This window comes from Pelodiscus sinensis, chromosome 2 (genome assembly GCF_049634645.1).
Source record: "Pelodiscus sinensis isolate JC-2024 chromosome 2, ASM4963464v1, whole genome shotgun sequence".
In the NCBI taxonomy this organism is placed as follows: Eukaryota; Metazoa; Chordata; order Testudines; family Trionychidae; genus Pelodiscus; species Pelodiscus sinensis.
The window spans coordinates 227,429,628-227,452,969 of record NC_134712.1 but is presented as its reverse complement, the minus strand read 5'-3'; the positions used below and the strand labels follow the sequence as shown (position 1 = coordinate 227,452,969).

The 23,342-nt window shown below is 39.8% G+C and overlaps 1 protein-coding gene across 3 annotated transcripts in view; it reads right to left on the bottom strand.

Moving 5' to 3' along the window:
* Positions 1 to 8,160: 8,160 nt before the first annotated feature.
* WAC (WW domain containing adaptor with coiled-coil) overlaps positions 8,161 to 23,342 on the bottom strand; it is a 92,016-nt gene continuing 76,834 nt past the window's right edge. The window contains exons 11-14 of one of the 3 annotated variants that reach the window (XM_075922588.1): positions 19,401 to 19,523; positions 12,916 to 13,095; positions 10,711 to 10,838; positions 8,161 to 8,591 (exon numbers count right to left, since the gene is read on the bottom strand). In XM_075922588.1, the coding sequence (XP_075778703.1) occupies positions 8,522 to 8,591; positions 10,711 to 10,838; positions 12,916 to 13,095; positions 19,401 to 19,523 (501 nt within the window). In that variant the 3' untranslated portion in view covers positions 8,161 to 8,521. Of the gene's footprint in view, positions 8,592 to 10,710; positions 10,839 to 12,915; positions 13,103 to 17,688; positions 19,217 to 19,400; positions 19,524 to 23,342 lie in introns of those variants that run through there. The other 2 variants (XM_006124776.4, XM_006124779.4) reach the window with 2 other exon arrangements.

The window sequence follows — 23,342 nt, the reverse complement described above, 5'->3', positions numbered from 1 at the left end:
TGTGAGTGGCAAATGCTGCTTGCCAGGGAGGGTGCTACTAGGGTCCCCTCTTCTTTCTCTCTCCTGGCAGGTTCCCATGACAAGGGCTTGGTGTCCTCCCCCTCACAGCATTTGCCTGGGGGCAGATGATGTCCTGGCAGTGTAGGCATGACCATATGCGGCACTGCTATGTGTGTCCATGACCACATCCCCCATGTGACTTGTAATAGGAATGTGTCCCACCAAAGGGTTGGGAGTAAGGCAGGCCTCTCCAGAAAACCTACGAGCAGGAGCACAAAGTTCCTTTGTAGTAGCTTCATGCAGATATGTGCTCCGGACTGGTGCTCCATGTGCACCCACATGCACAGGCTATATGATACCCAGGCCGAGAAGGCCAACAGAGGAGTGTTCAGCCCACCACCTTTCACCGCACGTGTTTAGGGAAAGTAATGGAACTCACCTGATGGGCCTTCCCCGGCCTCATCTGAGTCCTGGGTGACATCCTGGCAGCAGGGGGGGAGGGAGTACCAGCTCCAGGGACAGGCTTATCTCTTGGCTGGACTAGAGTTCATCCTCCTCCACCTGCTCCTTCTTCATAAAACCTTTCCCCTCTGGCTGCTGCTTTAAAGCCCGCAAGGGAAGAGGAACTGTAGAGTTCTGATAGGTGTGGACAGAGTGGCCACCAGGGCAACTGTGAGAAGCCCTGGAAGCCACTTATTTCAAAATAACCCCAGCTGCCCTTATCTACACACACCTTATTTCGAAATAACTATTTTGAAATAGGTGTAATTCCTTGTGATGTGAAAATTCATTATTCTGGAATAAGAAGCCCATTATTTTGAAATGATTTCAAAATAACGGGCTAGCTGTGTAGACACTAACCTTGTTATTTTGAAATAAATGTGAGTTATTTCAAAATAACACTGCTGTGTAGACATGCCCTAAGGTGCCACAGGATTACTCAGTTTTGTTGTTTTTAAAGTTACAGACTAACATGGCTATCCCTCAGACTAATTTCCCAGGGTAGACCAGGTATCAATAAATGGAGACTAAATAGAGGCAAGCATCACTACTAGCAGAAGGGGCATGTGAGGAAGGTAGGAGAATAGGCAGGATGCGACAGTAACAGCAGAAGACAGACAACCAAAAGACAAAACAAAGAACAAAATAGAGAGTAACCAACACTCTCCATTCCTTTCTAGACTGTGACTGCAGCATGGTATCACTGCATTATTATGATGTCGTTTTACTAAATCTTTAACCATGTAGTGACATCTAGTGGCCTCTATAATATAATTCACTGGGCACAGAAATAATCTGAAGAAGTGGGTTGTACCCACGAAAGCTCAGGACTCCATCTACATGTTTTGTTAGTCTTTAAGGTGCTGCTAGACTATTAATTGTTTTTTACATTTTTAAATTTGGTTTGTTTGACAGGTAACAAAATTTTCAAAATATGCACTGGTGATTTCATTCTATGTTCTAATGTACAAGCATTCATGTGAAATCACAAACAATCATTAGGATTCCTATCTTCAAACCTGCACAGAAAAGTGAGTTGCAAGTAATTCGGAAAAAAGAAAGTGATTGGTCTAAAAAGTCAAAAGTATTATAGAAGCATGGAATACTAGAACTGGAAGGGATCACGAGAGATTGAGTCCAATCCCCTGCCCTCACAGAAGGACCAAGCACCATCTAGATCTTCCCTGATCGATGTCTTTCCAACCTGCTCTTAAATATCTCCAGTGATGGGGATTCCACAACTTTCCTAGGCAATTTATTCCATTGTTTAACCATCCTGACAGGAAGTTTTATTTATGTCCAACCTAAACCTCCCTTGCTGCATTTTAAGCCCATTGCTTCTTGTCCTAAGAGCATATGTTTTGTATCTCCAACAACATATATTTCTCCATTAAAAAAATAAGTGAATGTAGTTGAAGAAGTGGGTTTTGCCCATGGAAACTCATGATACATGTATATTTTGCTAGTCTCCAAGGTGCCATAGGACTATTTGTAGTGCTAGTGAAAGTGCCAAATTCACAGAATTAGAGAATCAAACTGTTCAACCACAGAACGAGGATAGCATGAGTAGTTGCATGGTTCCTCACTAATGTGCCATCACCTTGACCTTCAGTGACATGTAACAAAGTTAAAACAACATGAATAGTTAGAACCCTGCTTTATATCTGCAGGTATCTGTGCCTCATTTTTGCAGATATGATGCGGTTATGGATGCCAAACTTTGTATCCATGCAATGCTCTATGAATAGCTGAGAGTTTCAGTCTTCATGTTCATTCTCCTTTGAGATCATCATCAAGAGGACTAATCTGGGTAGTCATTTTGGTGACATGGATTTTGTCCTGTAAGCTCATGGAAAACTTTTAAATTACTTTCTTTAACCTCAAGACAGAATAAAATTGCAAAATCTGGATTTACCGTGACTCCTTTTGCCATTTTTCTGCCCCAGTCAAGGCCACGTTACAAAGTAAATTGAGGAAATGAATGCCTGTTTGAAATTGACTACACAATAACTTTCCATGAATAAGTACAGAATTTCTCTAACCAGGAGAGAAGATCAAATTTAGCAAAGCGATGAAGAGACTTTCCTTTTTAATTAAAGAATGGAATCACATGATCAAAGCATTAGACAAGTGTCTTTTACTGCAGCATTTTTTATGGATTGGAAGTGGGGGCAATGTAGATGTTAGAGAGTGGCTAGAGGGAGTCATTAAGGCAGGGTGTAATGAGGAGCTGAAGATATTTAAATGTGGGGATGGAAAGAAAAAGAACAAACCTTACACCCCAAGGCGCTGGAACCTTTTTTTATAGCAGGTGTGCTGAGAGCCATTGAACCCAATTGTAAACCCTGAATATAATGGAAACCACTTCAAGCTGGAGAGTGCTACTGCACTCCACCCCTCCACACACACGCACACACACACACACACACACACACTCTCTCTCTCTCCCCCTCTCCCTCCCCCTCCCCCTCCCCCCCCCCCCCCAGCTCCAATGCCTTAGGTCTTCTCTACATTGCAGTTTGTTAGTAAAAGTTTTGTCTACAATCAGCACAAAAAGAAAATTGGTATTGTACATTCACACTGTGCTTCCTCTGTCAGAGTGCTTCTACAATTGGGGCATTAGCATCAGTAGTCAGAGCAGTGCACTGTAGCTATCCCACAGTTCAGCTTGCCAGCTTTTGCCACTGAGTCTTGTGGGAAAGTGAAGAGGATTGTGGTGTATCACTGATAGGTCCAGGTACAATGTCCCATGATGCATTGCTTTCTGCCCCAGCACTCCAAGTCTTTCAGTCTTTATTTGCTATTCGCCCCCTGCCATCTCTATGCGAAAGACTGGATTCCATAGCACTCACCTGTGTTCTGCTAACAAAAAAACAGGACTATGTAGCACTTTAAAGACTAACAAGATGGTTTAATAGGTGGAGCTTTCGTGGGCCAGACTCACTTCCTTAGATCAAATAGTGGAAGAAAATTGTCACAACCATATATACCAAAGGAAATAGTGGATGGCTTTGCAGAATGGGTTTCCCTAACTGCAAAGAGGCAATAGAAGACACAGATATTCAATGTAGGCATTGGACCACCTTGTGATGGAGTACCTCAATAGGAAAAGCTACTTCTCCTTGGTGTTGCAGGGACCTGTGAATCACCCCAGATGTTCCACTGATGTCAATGTGGAGTGGTCTAGGAAGGCGCATGACATGCATATCTTCAGGAACACTAGAAAGCTGGAAGTGGGGACTGTCCAGATGAAAAGTGCAAAGTGGGAGGATGTGGAAATGTCCAGAGTGAGCCTGTGAGACCCAGTGTGCCCCTTAATGCCAAGGCTCATGATGCCTTAACACAGGAAACCTGGATGGCAATAAGGAGCGGTTTAACAATAGACTAAGTAGATGCAGGTTGACTGTGGAACATATGATCATCCAGGCATGCTAGTGATCTCTTTATGGCAGATTAGACCTCAGTGTGGATAATCCCATGGCCATAGCTACATGCTGTATGTACCATAATACTTGTGAAGCTAAAAGTGGAAAGTATGTCCACCAAGCCCCCAATTGAGGCCCAGCCCCCATCTGGTCACACTCCTGCACTCCACCATACCCCAACTCTGAGCCCATCATATACCTGAACCCCCTGCCCTGAGCCCCTCATCCCAGACTCCTGCATCACCAATCCCTAGCCCTCTGCCATAATACTCCTGCACCCCCACACATCTAACCTTGTGCTGAGTCCATCACACGCAAAATCCCTGCCCTGAGTCCCACGTACACCCCAACCCAGACTCTTGCACCCCCACAGCCCCAGCCTCCTGCCATAAGATTGACTAAAGACAGCCCGAATGCATGCATGAAACTGGATTTAACCAGTTATGATGTAAACGTCAAAGAAATGTGCAAAAAGATGCAGCAGCAGCAGTCCCATTAAATAATCTGCGAGTACAAGGTTTCATTTATGCCATTAATCATGTCAATTATCAACATTAAGTTGTGTATTTTCAGTTATGCAAATAGGCACTCATATACAGCTCTGTTAATCATGTTCTAAATTTTGCTGTAATTTGGCCCTTTGGTTTGAAAAGGTTGCTGACCCCTGAATTAGAGGTTTGGGGCACTGAGATACCTACAGTACAGTGCCCCAGGAACATTCCTCAAGGTACAAGAAGAGGTTTGCCATAGGGCTTTCACCACATCTATAATTGCCTCATTGAGAGATCTAGCCAACAAGCCCCCAATCTGGTCTGCTGTGACCAGAATGTCAACCAGGCTGTGGAAGGATTCCTCTACTAGCTCTGCCTTTAAGACCAAGTTTAAGACCACACTCTTCAGCAGTTTGTGGGCCTTTTACTCATCCTGATGATGCAACATGCCTGTTCCTAACACAGCCTCATCCAGGGAGGAGACCAGCACCAGTTTAGGGCACTACTCCCTTTCTATGCAATTCTGGTTCCTGAAACTTGGCTCTGGGCTTAGTATTACAGTCCGTTTTGGGTGCTGCCCAATGAGATGGAGAGGCTCTTCTCTTGGAAGCCACCACCTAGGAGCATCTCAAATGGAGTCCTGGAATCATAGTGAACCACCACAGGTTCCCAAAGGGCAACTTAACTGGCATAGGCCAATGACCATTAGGTCAACCTCTCAATGGCTCTTCTGCAAGGGTCCCTGATACAGAAGGGATGATTGGAGGAGTAACAAACGGTGTCTCCTTGGATGAGAACAATATGACCCAAACTCCGACTCCACTGAACCTCCCTCCTGTGACCTGGGAGGTGAGGTTCCCACCTGGTGCCAGAAATCAGTACTGAAACAGGAAAGCTTGCATGGGAACTAGCATGGTTGGTTTCCCTCTTAATGCTATTGCAGTGCCAGGGATTACATGCTCCCTTCTGACCACTTGCATGAATACCATCAACTCCTGTATTGCCAACACTGCACGGTGCTGGTGCTGTACTGTGCCTCTGGTGCTGACAATTTTGTTTGTTCTGAACTCAATGGTACCTACATAAAAGTCAGTTGACAATGCTGACTGTTATGTCAAAGCAGAAGAGGGGTCTGAAGTAGATCGCACTCCACTCTGTTCCCTCTGCCTGGCTTTCAGTGTCAGGAATGCCTCACCTCAGATGGCTGCTTTCTGTGCTTCTTCCTTGGCACCGGGGATGGTGAAACAGTGGCAGGATTCCCCAGCACAGAGATGTTCAGTGCTGAGTCTGACTCATCTTTCTTTGCACACCATTTAAATTCACAGCAGATCTGACATCTAACTCTGACTTGAGCCTCAGTCGAGCACTTTGAGCAACTCAGATGCATAGCCTTGTTACAGGAGGCACAGGTACCTCAAGGAGACTGAGGCATACCTCAACACTGGGAACGCACAAAATTTTGCTAACAGAGAAAAACAACAGTTCTGACTAAGAATAAAAACTATGTACAAACACTAATGATAAACAAATGTCATGAAAAATAAAGACCACCGAGGAGCAAGAGCAGTTTCAGCGACCACCATGAATGGTAAGAAGGAACTGAAGAGGTGCAGGGTTGACTGGGCCCTTTATACCGCCAATATACGCACATGATACCAGAGCTACTTCAACTGAGCAAAAAATTTCCAGAGACCATACTGGGATGCACACACATCTATACTGGAATGGATACATACAAGCATTTGCAGAACAAAAAGGCCTGAAGTGGGTAAAGAATAAGAGGGCATGACAAAGAGCAACAAACTCCTTAGTGTCACGTCACACACAGACTGTGCTAAATTAACTGAACATATATAAAAATAAACAATTATAAGCAATAGTTATAGTGAGTCACATAAGGTTGAAAAAGCAGACAAAATGAAATGTTCTAACTGAAGCCATTGGCAGTTGAGAAGGAAATGGAGTGGAGAAGGGTCCACCTTTGCACATATACTCTTGGTTTGAAACTTGTGAATTTCTGAGATGCAAGCAAGGAACTGAGGACACTACTGACAAAAATCTCTTAATAAAGAGTATTGGGTGCATGCACACTCTGACATTGAGCACCCACAAAGACAGGATATGAAGAACAGCTGGTGCAGGAAAATGTACATATTTTAGGCTTGGGTCAAGAAGGTATTCATTACCACTTTCAGAAATACAATTTCACTAAATATTTCTGACTAACTTTCAATATGATTATAAACTTGCAAAATAGAGAACCACAAACAAACTGCAAGTCCAAACCCAGTTTAAGAACTACTTGGCAGTTTTAAATGATGTTACTTATATTCCTGTTTTGTTTTGGACAGTTACAGTAAATTTTGATTTCTGAAAGCAGTGCCTGTGAGACCTAAAATTTACATAGGTCAAAAATGTCTTTGAGACCACTTACAAGATTTAACAATAGTCTATAAAAATAATTTAGCATCTCTTTGGTACTGGAAAACCATGATTCTATAGAATAAACTTTCCATTGCTGGTACTTTTGAATATATATAGAAACTGAAGTACCTTCACTTCAGTCATCAGTGGTATTAATATTTTAAGAAGGGGACTTTAGTTTACTTCAAACTTCTTCAAAATATTTTTTTATTTACACATTTCTGGCAGCATCACAGTAGTATCAAGTCATGACTTGAGAAGATTTCTGAAAAGAAAAAGGCAAATTTATTTTATAGTAGCAATAGTTTCTTTTTTTATTTTTAATATACTTTAGGAAACAATATACAAAGCTGAGCTTTTCCACCATTTTCAAACAGTGGGTTGCTCCAATTACACAAATTCAGCGTTTTGTGATGGCTAAGAACAGCAGTCAGCACCAGACTTGAACAGTTAGCTACAACACAAACATCCTTTGAAATGAAATGTCATAATAGCAAGACAGGTAAACCAGGAGTTAACATATGACAACTGTTGGGGAGGTATCTTAATCATCCTTGTTGAATTTCATATTTAATTAAATATTTTATACACAATTTCTTGTTTACAACTTTTAAACAAAACCTCCCTTGAGAAATTATTTCAATTAAGTACAAAAATGTTTAACAAGAATAGTTCGGATAAAGAATCTCCAAATAGACCAAATTCTAATATGCATTGACCAAAGGAAATGAAAACCAGTATTTCGTTGTTTTAACATGTTTATTACAACAAATACAATTCACATCTGACTACCTTTTTCCTCTTTCCCCTCCCACAACCATGTTAACATGTTCATTGGGCTATTTCCTTATATTTGAGCAAGTAATGTACTTTCAGCACACATGCCCAGCAGTACTATAAGACCATTCTTACAGGGTGCAAATGGAAATACGTTTCAATAATTTATACAAACAGTGGATTATGTTCAATCACTGCAATTTTAAACTACTGTACACAGGAATGAAAAGATTATAGAAAAAGTGCCATAGCAACAGTGCCTTAAAAGGAGAAAATTAGAAGCATTAAAAAAAACTGGTAAAATCAGATTTAAGGTTTCAGGTGGGTGGGAAATGGAACACTGAAAATGAAAAATGTTTCTCTGTAAAACAGAAATGGAGAAGCACTGCTCTTGATTCGGTGCAAGTGTGGAAACAGTTGTTTCATGATATTTTGTACATTACCCAAACTGTTCCAAATTGTTGCAGCCTTACATACAGATCGCCTGGCGCTCACATTGAATTTTAGGAAATGCAAGATTTCTGAATGATAAATTAACTAAAAAAGAAAGCTAATTTTGCAGACAGGTTTACATGTAAAAGGCTAGGTATTTAGCCACCTCAGCATTGATTAGTTTTGGATGTCTAAGCTCTGATACACATGGCTTTCCCATGGCTTCACTCTACAAAACATATTTACAACGTGAAGAATACATCTACAAGAAATCTACATTTCAAGGGTTTCTTAAGTCATTCTTGTATCTTTCCCCTTGAATTGACTCCCTCCTGTCCCCTTCCCCTTGTCATCTCTTTTGCCCAGCTCAACGGTCCAAAGTCTACTCAAATGCAGCTCAAAAATGTTAAGACTGGGCAATCAGTTTTACAGTTCCTGTACTCAAAACCATGTGCAATTATTCACAACTTTTCACACCATGAAGGAATTCTGATTCTTTAGCTTTTCAAGTTCTTTAATTTGTTGCCTCAAAAATAGTATCCTGCAAGACAAAAGAGAGTTACAATGAAAGTTCATATACTAATCTATTTTTAAGATTAATATTCACATTCAAAACATGTCCCATACATTTCAGTTAAAGTCATACTTAAATGACACCTTAATCAAATTAGACATTCATTTCTCATTAACTCTACTAAATAGATCCTGTATAATACACCATCAGAGAATGTGACTGTGTAAATCAACTATTTTGATTAATTTTTTTTAAAAAAGCATAAGATTATTGGCTCCAAATACAATTAACACATCTTGACACTTAACCTTAATACACAAGTCAAATTAAGGCCAAAGGGAAGAGAACATTTAGTATCTGAATGCTACAAAGAAAGGCATTATGCCTTATATGGCACAGTACTATCCTGGTGCTGGCCTGCAATTTAACTATGCCCTTTAATAAGGTATATTCAGATACCTCCCTCTCAGGCAGCCCCCTTGCCAATTCACTGGGGTACGGACATGGCAACACATCCATCTAAACTTGCCCTCTCTTGCACAGACTCTTCTTACCCTACTTTTCACCCACCAACTGTGACAGTGGATGAGCTAATTCATGCTAGAGAAATTAGAGTGCACAACTGTAATGGCTAGCCATAATTTGGTCAAGTGTAATTAATGTTATAGTATATTTATAGCTTTTATATATCACACAACCTGTCTAGACATTCTAACCTTATACACTCTTACCATTATAATGGTAGAACAGAATTTTTTAAAAGGTATTTTCTATTCTAGAGCAAATGTCTGTCTAAAAACAATGGAATCCTTGTGGGCACTGATATAAAGAAAGGTGTCATGACAGTTTAAATTTTAGGGCTGACAATTTCATTGGTGCACCCACTATAAAAATCATTTTCTTCTACTGAACTTACATAAAACTTGCTTTTTCATAACTAACATGTATTTTGTAGGTTGGTAATGAATGATTTATGTAGGTGCCAAGATATTCATGAAATCTTGTTTTATACAAATGTTCCATAATCAGCAATAATTTTAAGTGACTGAAAAGCATACTATTTTAGCAGAATTTTGGAAACATATTTTCCAAAATGTATCCAATTAAGGGCAATGAAAACAACTGCCCTTTGAACCTTAATATATTATAATGCAGATGAAAATAACCAGAGATGCAGTTTACACATTTAGAACACAATGGGTGTGCAACTAACAGAGTGCCACTTCACACACTCAATGGAAAGGTGTTCTGTTGCTCCAAATGACACACAAGAGAAACACTTGCTCTGTCTAAAGAAGAAGCACAGATGTGTTTTTCAAGAATAACAACTTATACATTTTGAGTTGTTTCTATACCGGAGATTAAAGATCTAAATACCCAAATACTGTGGAAAATTTTGAAAATCCCAGACTTGCACAAAGCTTCCTTTTTCTGGACTTGCCATCTCCATCTCTTACATTCCGTTGTGAAAAATAATTTAGAAAAAACTATCCATCGTAAAAATCCAAGTTTTTTAAAAACTATGCCTTATCATGGTGGTATTTTTAACAGCTCAGTGTACTAGGCTCTATGCAAGGGCCATTGGCCAATAATAACTCAAAAGGTGACAATGTCATCAGTATTTACTGAAGACACTTGAAATATTGGGGAGGGGGGAAGGGAGAAGGAGGTTTCCTCTGAATACTGTCAAGAACTAACTTTCTTTAGCTTGTAAAATCATACAAGAGCAGTTCAACTTGCTGTGGCTCAAGACCTAATAAATACTTCATGCCCAGAAGTCATATAAAGTGTAACTATATAAATTATACAAAATTTACACATGATTTATTCATAACTAGATATTTTGTAAGCAGCATCTAAATTTGTGTACACTGCTCGGATTTATCTATTATGTTAATGTGGAACAATTTTTTTCTACCCATTTAATAAAAAGATGTACAGACATTGCATAGCTAATCTATTCACTGGAGATTAAGAGGTATCTGTGTGGTAAATAGTTAAAATGTATACCAAGCAAGGTAGCTTTTATACTTGAAAAAGGCAAATATACCTAAACTTAAGCTGTCAGTAAACCAATCTTGCACAAAACAGGAAACCAGAGTACGCAATTTAAAAATAATTTGAAGGTAGGGGCCCAAACACTTACCTTTGCTCACGCAACGTAGCTTGAATTTCACATACTCGAACTAAAGATCTTAAATTTTTTAATTCAGTACAAATTTCTGACATATGAACACTTCCCATATTATGGGCTTCTTCACGTAATCTCGATGCCTGCAGGAATTAAATAAAAAAATAAACAGAAAGTTAGCGCCTGGATTTCAGGTTACTTACTAGAAGCTAATGGACATAGTCCAAGGAGACTGAACTCTGATTAAAAAAGAATTAATGGGGAGGCCATTACAATTTTAACGGGAAAGCCAAATCATAAGAAAATGTTAAATTTTTTTCAACAGTCTTAATATAAACATCTAATATGGATAGATTGTGCCAGACCCAATCATTGTTGAATTAAATGACAAAGTAACAGACAAAGGGAATGGAATGTAGAAGGATGCAATATATTTAATTTCACACAGCATCTTAGTTTGTCTTTGAATAACTTTTCTTTCTAAAAAAACCTTAAAACTTAAACTTTTAAGTTTTTCTAGTTACAGATTAACTCGGCTACCCCCCTGAAGCTTTTCTTTCTAAATAAGTTTTGAACCAGCCTGGAAACAACATGGTACTGACAAAATAGTTTACATAGCTGAAGTGCTGGGATAAAGAAATTACAAGTGGAATACCTTACTGCACAATATAGGCAGAAAAAGGAATGTCCAAACTGAAAAAATAATCTGAAACAAAGATGTGATACAAGAGAATTATTTAAAAAGCAGCAGCACTGAATGAGCCATTGGGCAAAACACAAAGTGTGTATATGGACTTGCATATGCATTATGGTGGGACAGAAAAAGTGAAATCATAGCAACATATGAGAGACCAAAGTGACAAGAACTTTTCAAATTAGTGATACGCTACTATAGTTACTGGATACCCTGGTAGAAAAAAATGTGGATTTACTAATGGATTTATAAGAAACGAGAAGGAAGTTTGAAAGAACAATTGTAGAAGATTAAAATAATAAAGTCTGTATTAATTCATCAAACAAGAATGAAGACAACGCCAAGCAAATATTACAAGGGCACAAACACTAAGAAGGGAAAAGTCTGTTGGGTTTTTCTAATGGTATGGAAATGCACAATTAAAGGCACACCAACAGACAATGTGACACCATAAAATAATTTATGATTTAAGCATATTAGTATTTGTAGTCCCAGATTAGATTAAGCTGATTTTTAAACTTTTTATTTTCAGCGCTTCTCCTCAGGATGTCACTACAGGATTACCCAAGTAATCCTAACACAAACTGTGCTTTTCCCTTTCTTAGTATGATTGAGGTAACTAATTCAGAATTTTTTTCTGGATTCACAATGCTTAGTTTGGGGATTACTTTTCATTAACCCTTAAAATACAATACGCCCAACTATAACTCAAATTTAACAGGTAGATAGGCATATTTCATATACAATGAAGTAATGTATATAAAGAAAAAGTACTGACAGTAGTCTGAAACAGCACAAGGACTATCTCACTGTATATCTGAACTGTTAGGGTGCACCTACACAGCAGGTCTTAACTTGAAATAAGCTATGCAAATTGAGCTACATCAATTGCGTAGCTTATTTCAAAATTGGGAGCATCTACACAGCACTTATTTCGAAATAGCACTCTTCCTCCGACTTCCCTCACTCCTCATATAATGAGGGTTACAGAAGTGAGTAAGAAGTCCTCCTGCTTGAAAATATTTAGACGTTATTTCAAAATAACTTTTGAAATAATGTTGCTGTGTAGATGTATCCTCAAATAGCACTGTAGTGGTAGAAACAGAAATTCAGAAGTAAATTGTTATGTCTGAAAGCTGAGTATACACATATGGAATCCCAATGGCCTAAATGCGCTTGTAAAGATTTCTCCAGTAGCTCTATTACAACTGAATTATCAATGCAGCCACATGCAGAAACATTCCTGAAAAAATGTCAAAGCTCAAATACAAACCTAATAGTTCTACCAAATACATACAAGTTTTGAATTACCCATGGCTTGAAAAATCACTAGCTTTTATGATAACTACAACTGCACCTATTCCACGGGATGTTCTATTTGAACAGCTAAAACCATCTCTTTAGTAGCAGATAGATACTTCTCACCTGACATGTTCAAAGTAATAAATTATTATGGTATTAAGAAAGACTCCTAGTACCTTCACAGGAAAGTGTATATTTTCAACATAATCTGAATGTGTACCCACCTGCTTTTCTGCATGATCTGCAGGCCAGCCTTGAACATGTTTTATAAGATTTTCATTGAAGTGTGCTGCTAGTGTAGGTGTTAATGAACATGTAGGCCGAACAGACGCATTCTGTGGTGCAGTCGCTGAATTTGATGCACTAGTGCTGGAGGTATGATTTGGAGCTGGTGATGGACTTCTCTGACTACTGGTAAAAGGAAATAAAAGATTTAAAAACACATTTTTGAAGTATTTATAAAATCTGTAGCAAATCAATTAAACCTCTACAAACTTCACAACATTTAACATTATTAAAACTGATACTCCAACCACTTTTGATTAATATGTCCTATGGCACTTTTCACAAGCGTATGGTACGGTGTTTGTGTACTTGTTATGTTCTGATAATTGCATTTTTCTTACTTGTCTACTGGACACATCGTTTTTCTTCCTGTCCTAAACTATTTCAATGTTAGTTGTTTTAAGATTTCATGTGTCACCATAGATGTGGATGCATTTCATGGGTAAGTGAAGTGTGAATATGCACACTTTTCCCCTATATACAAGTTTACTAGGAGTTTAAAACAAACCAAGATGTACTGCAAAAAGTCACGGTCATTCAACAAGAAGTGTTTGAACATGGTCACCATTGAGTATTCAGCCACCTGTTCCTTGGTCTGAGACCAATACTTAACATGTGGCTGCCTGGTGAGCTATCAAGAGACCCTGGGCAAGCAAAGCTAAATCACTCACTGAGGCCCAAAACTCCAACAGGGGAGGGAAGAAGAGGCAAATACCAAGTTTCACAACTCAATGTACTTCTGGACAAGAAATTCTCTATTTTTGTAGGGCATCGTGACACTGAAGAAAAGAGACTGCATCTATTATATTGGAAGGACTGAAGTATTCTCTTTAAGTGTCCTAGTAAGGATAACAATTCATTGTTTCTTTTCCCTTTTAACTTACATCCTGGCTAACGTGATTCCTGTTTACTTGGGATTATCAGTTTACAACAGAATCCTTAACTTGAGACACTTACCTTATGTCACTTCCCTCAATAAAACCAAAACATATGAAAAACAAAGCAAGATAACTTAAGCAAGATTTACATGCCGTAGGACAGGACCAGGTAGCGCTGACATGCTAATAAATGGAGCTGTAATTACAGCAATACCAAACAGTTACTTGCAAAATAACTGCCATTCTCTTATCTATTTTTATAGCTACTGGCTTCCTAATTATCACATTTATTAAAAAAAATAAGAGTTTTGTGCACCATGGTAAACCAAACTTATGTTAAACGAAAGCAAAACTCAGTTTCAAAATCTGGGGAAAGGGATATTTGAAATACTAATTTAACAATAACTTCCCAGACCAACGATAACTTAGAAAATGTAAACATGCTACCTAAAGTATATAGCATCAATATTTTTTAAGGGCCAGAACAGAATTAGAAAACTGAAAAGATACCATTAAAAGAAAAATCCTGATACAACCTTAATTAGGGAACCAAAACCAATGCTTCCATAATTAGAAGTATCAATCATTCTCAAACCTTCTCTATAATCAGATTTTACAGAAAGACTTTTACCAGGCCCAATACGTTTATATAAAGAAACAAACCTACTTGACAATGAGAAAGTTTTATGTTCACTTGTTTCTGCATGGAATTGTTTCCCTGAACATATAAACAGTGGATCAAAATTTAAAATATTACCAACTTTTTAGCTACTATTCTTTACCATATTTTAATCTTAAAATTATTTAACAAGGTGTGAAAGGGTATACCAACACCACGCTTGGCCTGGGCTGAGAGATCCCTGCCCCTGCAGCCCTGCTAGGCATACTCCAGCTGGAGGAGAGATATAAAGGCTAGGGATAACTGTTTACTAGACTAAACAATTAACCGATAAACCTAGGCTTATCAGTTAATCTTATCAACTACAAGCACTCCCCCCCTCCCCTTGCTGCCTCTGTGTTAGAGGCAGCAAAGTTGGGGAGAGTGGGAGCCAGCACCAGTGAGGAGCTGGCTTCAAGCAGGCTCTTCACAAGCACCAGATCTGACCCTCCCTCCCACGCTGCTGCCTCTGATAGAGAGGCAGCAGCGCAGAGGGTGAGGTGAGCAGGCGGGAGCCAATATACACGGACATCTGGCTTTCAGACTAGCTCCCTGCATGTATTGGCTCCCATAGTCCCGCCTGCCCCCCTTTGCTGCCTCCTACAACGCAATTGGGGGGGGGGGAGCAGACTGGAGCTGGGAGGACAGGGGGATGAGTTAGCTTAAAAGCCAGTTCCCTGCAGCACCAGCTCCACGGTGCCATCTGCCGCTGTCTCTATCAGAGGCAGGAGTGGAAGGGGCAGAGGAGGCTGCGGTGAAGCAGCCTCTCTGTCCACAGGAGATCTAAGCTCCCCGCAGATAGAGCAGACTCAGTCCGTGGGGAGCTTGGACCCCCGTAGACAGGGGCTGCTGCCATCCTACGCTACTGCCTCTGCATCAGCAGCAGCACAGGACAGCAGGCAACTGGTCTGCGAGGGGAGCTGGTTTTTAAACTGGCTCCCCTCACGGACCATCTCTTGCCTGCCACCCCACACTGAAGCCTCAGAGAGAGGCATCAGCAAGGGTGGTAGTGGGCTCTCCGGGAGTGGGGCTGGAGTGCACTTGCTGCCGTCCCTGCCCCTGGGGACTATCAAATAGTTATGTAACTGAAAATATTTTATGCAGTTACATGACTATTCGATTATATGATATCTGACATCCCTAATGAAGGCCAATGGAGCAGCTTAGTCTGGGTTGACTGTCACCAAGGAAGGAGGTGCTGCCACAGCTCTGGAGGAAGAGCTGCAGATAGACTGAGACAGAGGCCCAGGATGGGACGTGACTTCCTCAAGAGCTTAGCATGTTTGGGGCGGATTCTCTGCTGAGCTAATGGTGGGACCATAAGGGTGGGGACCCGGTGGAAAGGGTGGACCCGGGTCCTCCTGCCTTACCCCCATTAACCACCAAGGGGAGGGACATGCTACAAGTGTTGCTACTGACTTTGGCCACTAGACATCATTGCCCTGAGAGCAAGGAGGGTTGTTACTGGCTCTAGCCCCTAGGCCTCACAGTCCTGAGTGAAGAGAGTGGGAACTGACCTTGCTCACAATGCCTCACTGCCCTGGGGGAAGGGAGTGTTACTATTAACTCTGGCTGCTGGGGCTCACTACCCTCCTGATGGTGGACGCTAGGCCAGACTGTCTCAGGGGAGGCCTGGATCTACAGGGGGACATGGACACGCACACACTCTGTCTCTTCCTCCCCCTTTAAAGGCCCACCACCCTGCCTCTGAGGGGCACAGGTGTACCCACCCCATGACATAAGGTATTAAGATAGCAGGTTAAAATGATTTTCTTTTTAAAATAAAACACGCTTGAGTAAAGTTATTTTTGGACAAATCTTTTTTCTTTAGTATTCCTGCCACAAAAAGAAATACAGTAAGCTTCCGATAATCCGGAACCTATGGGACCTAGGCGGTGCCGGATTATCAAATATGCCGGACTATCAGGAGGTACTATAAGATGGTTATATATATACACACTTTATACATTATATATTGTATATAAAGTGTTCTTAACCCTTTTTATTGTACATACTGTATACAATATACTGTAATGTTTTAGTTTTTTTAAGCCTTTTTTACCCTTCTTGCTCAGTTCAGCTGCTGCTGTGTTACCTTGTGACTCATTTTTTGCCGAAGCTCACTCACTAGGCTCTTGACATTTTGATGCCGGACTATCAGGAGTGCCGGACTATTGGGAGTTTTACTGTACTAAGCTTTCTGCTTCATAAACAGATATCAAAATATAGACAAAAGCCTGTTTTGCCTCAGTTTTTTCTAACAAGTGCACGTGATTACTGTAGGTTAAATAGGATTCCTCCTATCCCATATTTTTCTTTTAAGAATAGCCCATTGTTGCTGTTCTATTATGCCAATGTGAATGTCTTTCACAGTACCATGACACACAAAAAACTGTATACCTCACACCTCTAAATTTTTTTCAAGTTTTAAAAATCAAAGTAAGTCAAAGAACAGTCTGCAGGTATCACCAGATATTTAAACTATTTTAAGATATTTTAAAAGTTTCAATTCTAAAAGCGAAGTTAAGATGCAGACTGATACAGAAAAATATAATTATGAATCATTCTAAATACTGAAAAACTAAAATGGAGTTAACTGATAAAATCAATTGTCCTTTCCTTAGATTTTAAAGTCTCTAGATTTCAGTAGCTCCTTTTAGTTTAACTATACCTGTCAGATACCATGGATTCCCCTAAGGTATTACAGAAACAAAAGGATGCTCAAGATTTTTATGTCAAAAATCTAACTTACTATACTTTTAGAATAGGTAGATGAGAAAGTTATCTGGCTTTCAACTACCGTACTTTACAAATATAACCCGCACCCATGTATAACACGCACCCATGTATAACCCGCAATTTTTCTTTTTTGTATAAAAAGCCCTTAGATTACCCACAAACGGGTATAGCCCCATGGCTGCTGCATTCATCCACTCACAGCCTTTACCACACTCACACTCACGCCCAGGCCCAGCACAGCTGCAGCAAGGCACAACCCACCCTCCTCCAGGAGGGAGAGCAGAAAACACAGCGCAGGCAAGCTGACCGGTCTGGGGGAGGGGAGCCCAGGCCCCGTGGAGCCGCAGCTAGGCACAACCCACCCTCCTCTGAGCAGGGGAACTGCTTGTAAATAAAAATAAATTTATATACCCCACGGACATGTATACCATGTTGGGGGGGGGGGGCGCGAAGAAGGGGACGGGGTTTGTAAAAAATGTGTATAACCCGCAGGTTATATATGATAATTTATGCTAATCATTTTGATTTACTTTATTGGAAATAGTGGTAATTAACTCATTGTTTTGTAAGGGTACATAGAAGTGGTTAGTACTGTATTTAGCAGCAGTTCATTAATATTCACAGCTGTATATGCAATATTGAAAACACAAAAAAGGTTATTTTTGGTATAAGAAGCTATGTAAATATAAACTGAGAAATGGATATACATATATAATAGTCACGTTAAATTTTAAGTGCCATTAGAAATTCAACAGGGAAAGAAAAGTTACCATCGTTCCCAGAATATACTGCCTGTGCAGATCCACCACTTGGAGTCACGTGCCCTGAAGCATGAGCCACAGAACCATTTAAAATAGTAAATTTATTCAAGAGTGTATGCACTATCACTGGATGCTGAAATCTGGGACAGACTATGCACCCACAGTTCCTCTCTAACTCAGACAGTAAATTCCAAAGACAAGCCAAAGCCTCTACTTACAGCAGAATCTTTGGTAACAGAGGATGTGATGGAGAAAGGCATAACAGAGTCCTTTCTTCTGCACTGTAAAAGAAACAGCGCTCGGTTCAGAACCCTGTCTGTTCTAGAGGGAAATCTTAATACAGACTTGTGGTAAAGAGGTCCATAGCTAGCATTTCATATCCAAAGTACCTCATTCAGCATCCCAACGACTTAAGCAAGTCATCCATACAAAGATACAATCAGAATCAATCTTCAGATCAGACACCTTACCCAACTTCTAAAAACACCCTAGTTTTGTTGACCTAGAAGATGCCTGTGCAGTTGCTTTTCAGAGACTGGTAAATCCAAGCCTTAAAAGAACTTCAATGCTTCCTGGAATCTTTGCATCTTCAGACTCTGAAGACATTGAGTCCACTCCAGATGGCTACTAAGACAAGTTCTTGGTTTTAGAAGTCAAACTTTGAATCACATGTTCAATTCCTCACAACAGAACTTGCCCATAGATCCTTGGACTCCAAGTCTTCCTCCAAAAGAAAGGTTGGTGCAGGAGGCAAACACCCATGTGCCTTACAATCACAGGCAGAATTTGTATACACACACCAAGCAAACATTTCAGACAGAGTTTGGATGTTGGTGAAATACATTTTGAGCAGAAAAGAGCATTTTGTGAAATTTGTTCTTTTTAAAGTGTACTACTAAAGCAACAAAGTCATAGTGAACAGAAGTTGTCAACTCACTAAAAACTCACTTAAAAATGAATACCAAAACAAGAAACCATGAACTTCTAAAGAAACAGCAATCCAGTAATGTGCCAAGCGCACAGCATTTTGTCCTGTAACTGCACTGACAGATAAAGAGGAAATGAAGCACGTTTAGAGGATGGGATCCTTTGTACTCTCAATTCCAGAATGATGAACCAGAATCACTAATGTATACTCCTCAATTTTGCTGCTGTGAATGGTTCTGTGGTTCACCTGGCAGGACACATAACTCAAAGTGGAGATCTGCGGAGCCAAACAGAGAGGCGTAATAAACAAGTTACGTAGCTGTGTCCTGTCAGCAATAGCAGAGCTAATTAATATGCTTTATAGTGATCTTAAATATACCAAAAAAAAACAAGCTCAATAGTTGTAATGAATATATGTTATATCCAGAGTTCTAGCAACAAACCAATGCAAATATTTCAACTTGCCTCGAGCGCTGAAGACTTCGAGGAGAGGCGGGCTCATGACCTGCCTGCTTGTCAGCTATTACCGACTGCTGAGGTGTTGACTGTGAAGCTGGTCCTTGCTTAACACCTGGAGTAGTAACCTGTAATGTTCAAAACTTGGTCATATTTCCTTTGCATCATAAATCTCAAGCTTATGAACTTTCAAGAAACAAACACAGGAATTACCAGGTACAATCAGATCAACGATCTCTCTAGTTTGGCATTGCGCAAGTCCAGTACTTTAAGTCTCATAGGATGGTCTAGTAAATCCCATTTCTTTCCTGGCTCTGAATTGACAGAACTTTCATTTCATGAAACGTACATTTCTTTAAAATTTAACTTGGATAAAAGCCAACTGCTATCATCCTCAATACCTCAGCACTGGTATCACCAATTTCTTTGGATAAATTCGACATAACCTTCTAATTTTTAATTGCTAAAAGTCAAACATCATTCTTCCAAAGCATTGCTTCTAACACAACATCTGCCATACTATGCCATGGTTCACGTTGAAAAGGTATTATTCACTGTGATGTGCTTCTAATGCCGTAGTTCTACATTTTCAAATAGGAACCTTCAATAATTTTTTGAGAATACCAAGACAAATTAAGTAACAACTATGACATCTCTATTAGAAAAAGTCATTTTCAAAATAAAAAATGTGTATCAGTTTGGCCCTGATGCGATTACATTAATTCTTCCCAAACCAGTAACTAGAGCTCGAGATAAGTCTCTGGATAATCACACTTAAAAAATCAAGGTGCCTGCACTGCAAGCCACTGCAGTCATCCTGAGATCAGTGTCTGTTAGAGACACCTGCTTCTCCTTCCTTTTCTCTCCCTTACCAGAGGGCTCCTTTCTGTTCATTCCACTAACATGGAAATTCCCAAACTAAAACCCTTAAGTGAGACAAGTGAGTAGCAACTCTGAATATGCAGAAGTTCATTGTCACGATGGTATTTACTTTAGAGTAAGTGGAAGTTTTGTTTTTATTTGCACTGACCCCACTCCAGTCGCACAAGCTTGAAATCTTTTAGGCAGCTGCATCTGCGGATGTTGCACATGTGCCACTGTTCACCTTTGTGTCAACTACAAGTAGTACACAGAGGGCAAAGCAACCTCTATCACCACTATTTCTTCACTAATACAAAATATCCAGGTGAGGATCAAGTATCAACAAGTAAGGAAGGTGAATCAGAGCATCCAACTGAAAAAAAATGTATCTTGAACTCCAGTTACTGTAAGCTAAGTAAACTTTCTTCAAACAGGTCTATCTGAATGTCATTGTGGGGTGGCAGATTAGAAATAACCCCTCAAGGAGGCTGATGAAAAGAGATCTAACCCCTCCAAACTGGACTTGTGATCTAAAATCTTACACAATGGAATAGTGATTAGTAAACATATGAACAGAACTCAAAGTAGGAACCTGATAAATCTTGGAAATAACATGTTTACTGAGCCCTGGCAGACTGAGTCCTACATTGAGAAAGATGTAATATATAATAATATAATGCATAAGAAATCTTAATGTAGTCTGTAACCCACTCAAAGGCAGAGGAAAAAGTTTATACTTGTCACCAAAATCCACAACACGTCTGGATGATTCACAGAATGGTTTTGTTCTGGTAAGATTAAAGAGACAAAACCCTTAAGAATTTTTAGTGTGTGAAATGCAGCTTATGCGAGAGAGCTATGATGTTTAGGAAAAATACTGGCAAAATGTATAAATTGCTTTTTTTAAATCGAAAACCACTTTTGGTAAAGCTTTTGGATGAGGCCTGAGAGGAAATATCTTTATGACATAGTTTATTGGAAGGCTTGCCAAAAGCCTGAATTTTGATCTTCCTGTGAGCCAATGTGATGACTACCTAAAAGCTGTTTTTATACAGAAGTTATATAATTAACAGGACAATATGGAATCACCACATTCTAGTCCCAAATAGCAAATGGCTTCTTAATCATGAAAATACATAAGTCAATCTTTTTTGAAATCTCCATACCATAGAGCAAGAAAAAAATCAAATTGCTCAGATGGGTGATGTGCTAATATAGTAGATAGGTGACTGCTAGTAAGAATAATGGAGTCCTGAGTGTTTCAAAGTCAACAAGTAGTCCAAGACAGTTTTAGAACAGAGGAGCCTAAATAGCTGTTATGTGGATCAGTAATGGGCACTGGCCTTTTTAAGCAATCACAGGGCTTAAAGCCTGGGGACCAGGGTATGCCTCATCCTGAGGCAGTATCCCATATGGGGCTTGTGAAGTCTATCAATTTGTTAGGGCTACTAACACTAACGGAATCTATATGCACTATAATACAAAAGTTAAACAAGTTCGTATGAACAAGAAATAACAGTTCTAGCTGAAGCAGCAACAGTTCGTCACTGTTACTGTGGCATGAGAACCTAACTCCAGAGGGCGCTAAATTAAGTCCCCTATGGATATTGCTTAGAGAAAACTTCTGGCACTGGTGCACGTAGCAAGTACACAAACCTAAGTTGAATGGACATGAGCAAGCACTAAAGAAAGTATGAAAAATATCTGGCAGATTTTCATCAGCCCATGAAGCTAGCAATGTCAGCACTTTCAGAGGAACTTATACAGGTAAGTCCATCCTGTGTATATTGATTAAGATTGGTTTCTCATCTGGGCTGGAGGCACAATCTTGCATCCTGAGTCACACGAGTTGTCATATGATGCTATATACAGACTTTCACAGAATCTCTCTCTGACAAGAGTAAAAGTATGAAAAGAGAAGTCCATCGTGGAAAAAGTCTTCCTTGAGGAAGATATGCTTTTGCTGACCCCAAGTCCAGTTCTGCCCCTATAAACTACACATTTAGCAGGGTGAGCACAAATTTGTCTCAACTCATCTTGAGGCCTCGTCTGGAAGCCCAGAACAAACAATAATTGAGACCTACTTGGATAAATCTCAGCAAATACTTCGGGCTGAGGAAAATGCCTTTGAAAAAGTCGGGAAAGGGCCTCTCTCTTACCACTGAGGGGTGCTGTTTGTCCAAAGTCTAGTTTTTTGGTTGCTGATCCATTCAAACAATTCTCTGTCCAGAAAAAATGGATGATCTCTTACTTTATAGTAGTCTGGGAGAAACTTCTTCACAAAGTCTGAGGCTCCTCTTTTGCACCAGAAAAAGCTTTTTTCAACATGTGTAAGTGTCTTTCTTCATACAAACTTGTTTTATTGATCACAGCCCGGAACGCTCTTCAAGATGCTAGCTCAAGTAACAAGTATGATCGTATGAAGGCATTTCTCTCACCATTTAAGTAAACTAATAGGCTAGTTTTGTCAGTTAGCTCCAGAAATCACTTTACACACTGCCTCGTTCACCATGATAATGCCAATTCTTCTTGAGAGGGTTGGGGGGGGGGGGGGGGGGTAGATTAAGGTCTGATGAGCAAGTGCAACTGCAAGAGACACCACAGACGGTGGGTCAGGAGGAAGACTTGTTTCAGCCTTCTGAGAGAGAAGTGGCAGCCAAATATAACTGTAGATTTTCTGTTTCGTACTCTTGTGATGTTGGAAGACTAGGTGACAGCCCTTAGGTATGAATGAACACTGACATACACATAGCTAAAAACTAGTCTGGCTCACCTATGTGTCAACATCTGTTTTAATAATGGTTGAAATGAGCATGTTTAGACTTGATGAATTGCTTGTAGAATGCTCCATTTGCTGACATCATTTATCTGTATTCCACAGTGCAAAAGTGTATAGAGAGTTCATAGTGTAAACCTCTGAAACTGTGTAACTCACCCAACAGGAAACAAGTATTATTAAAATAAAGTGCTGGTTCTACACACCAGAAGTCAAATGAGCTATTGTGAAATATCAAAGTTAAAGATATTGTTGACTGCACCCATAACACATCCATCCATGAAGAGGAGATGGATGTAAACATCAGTTT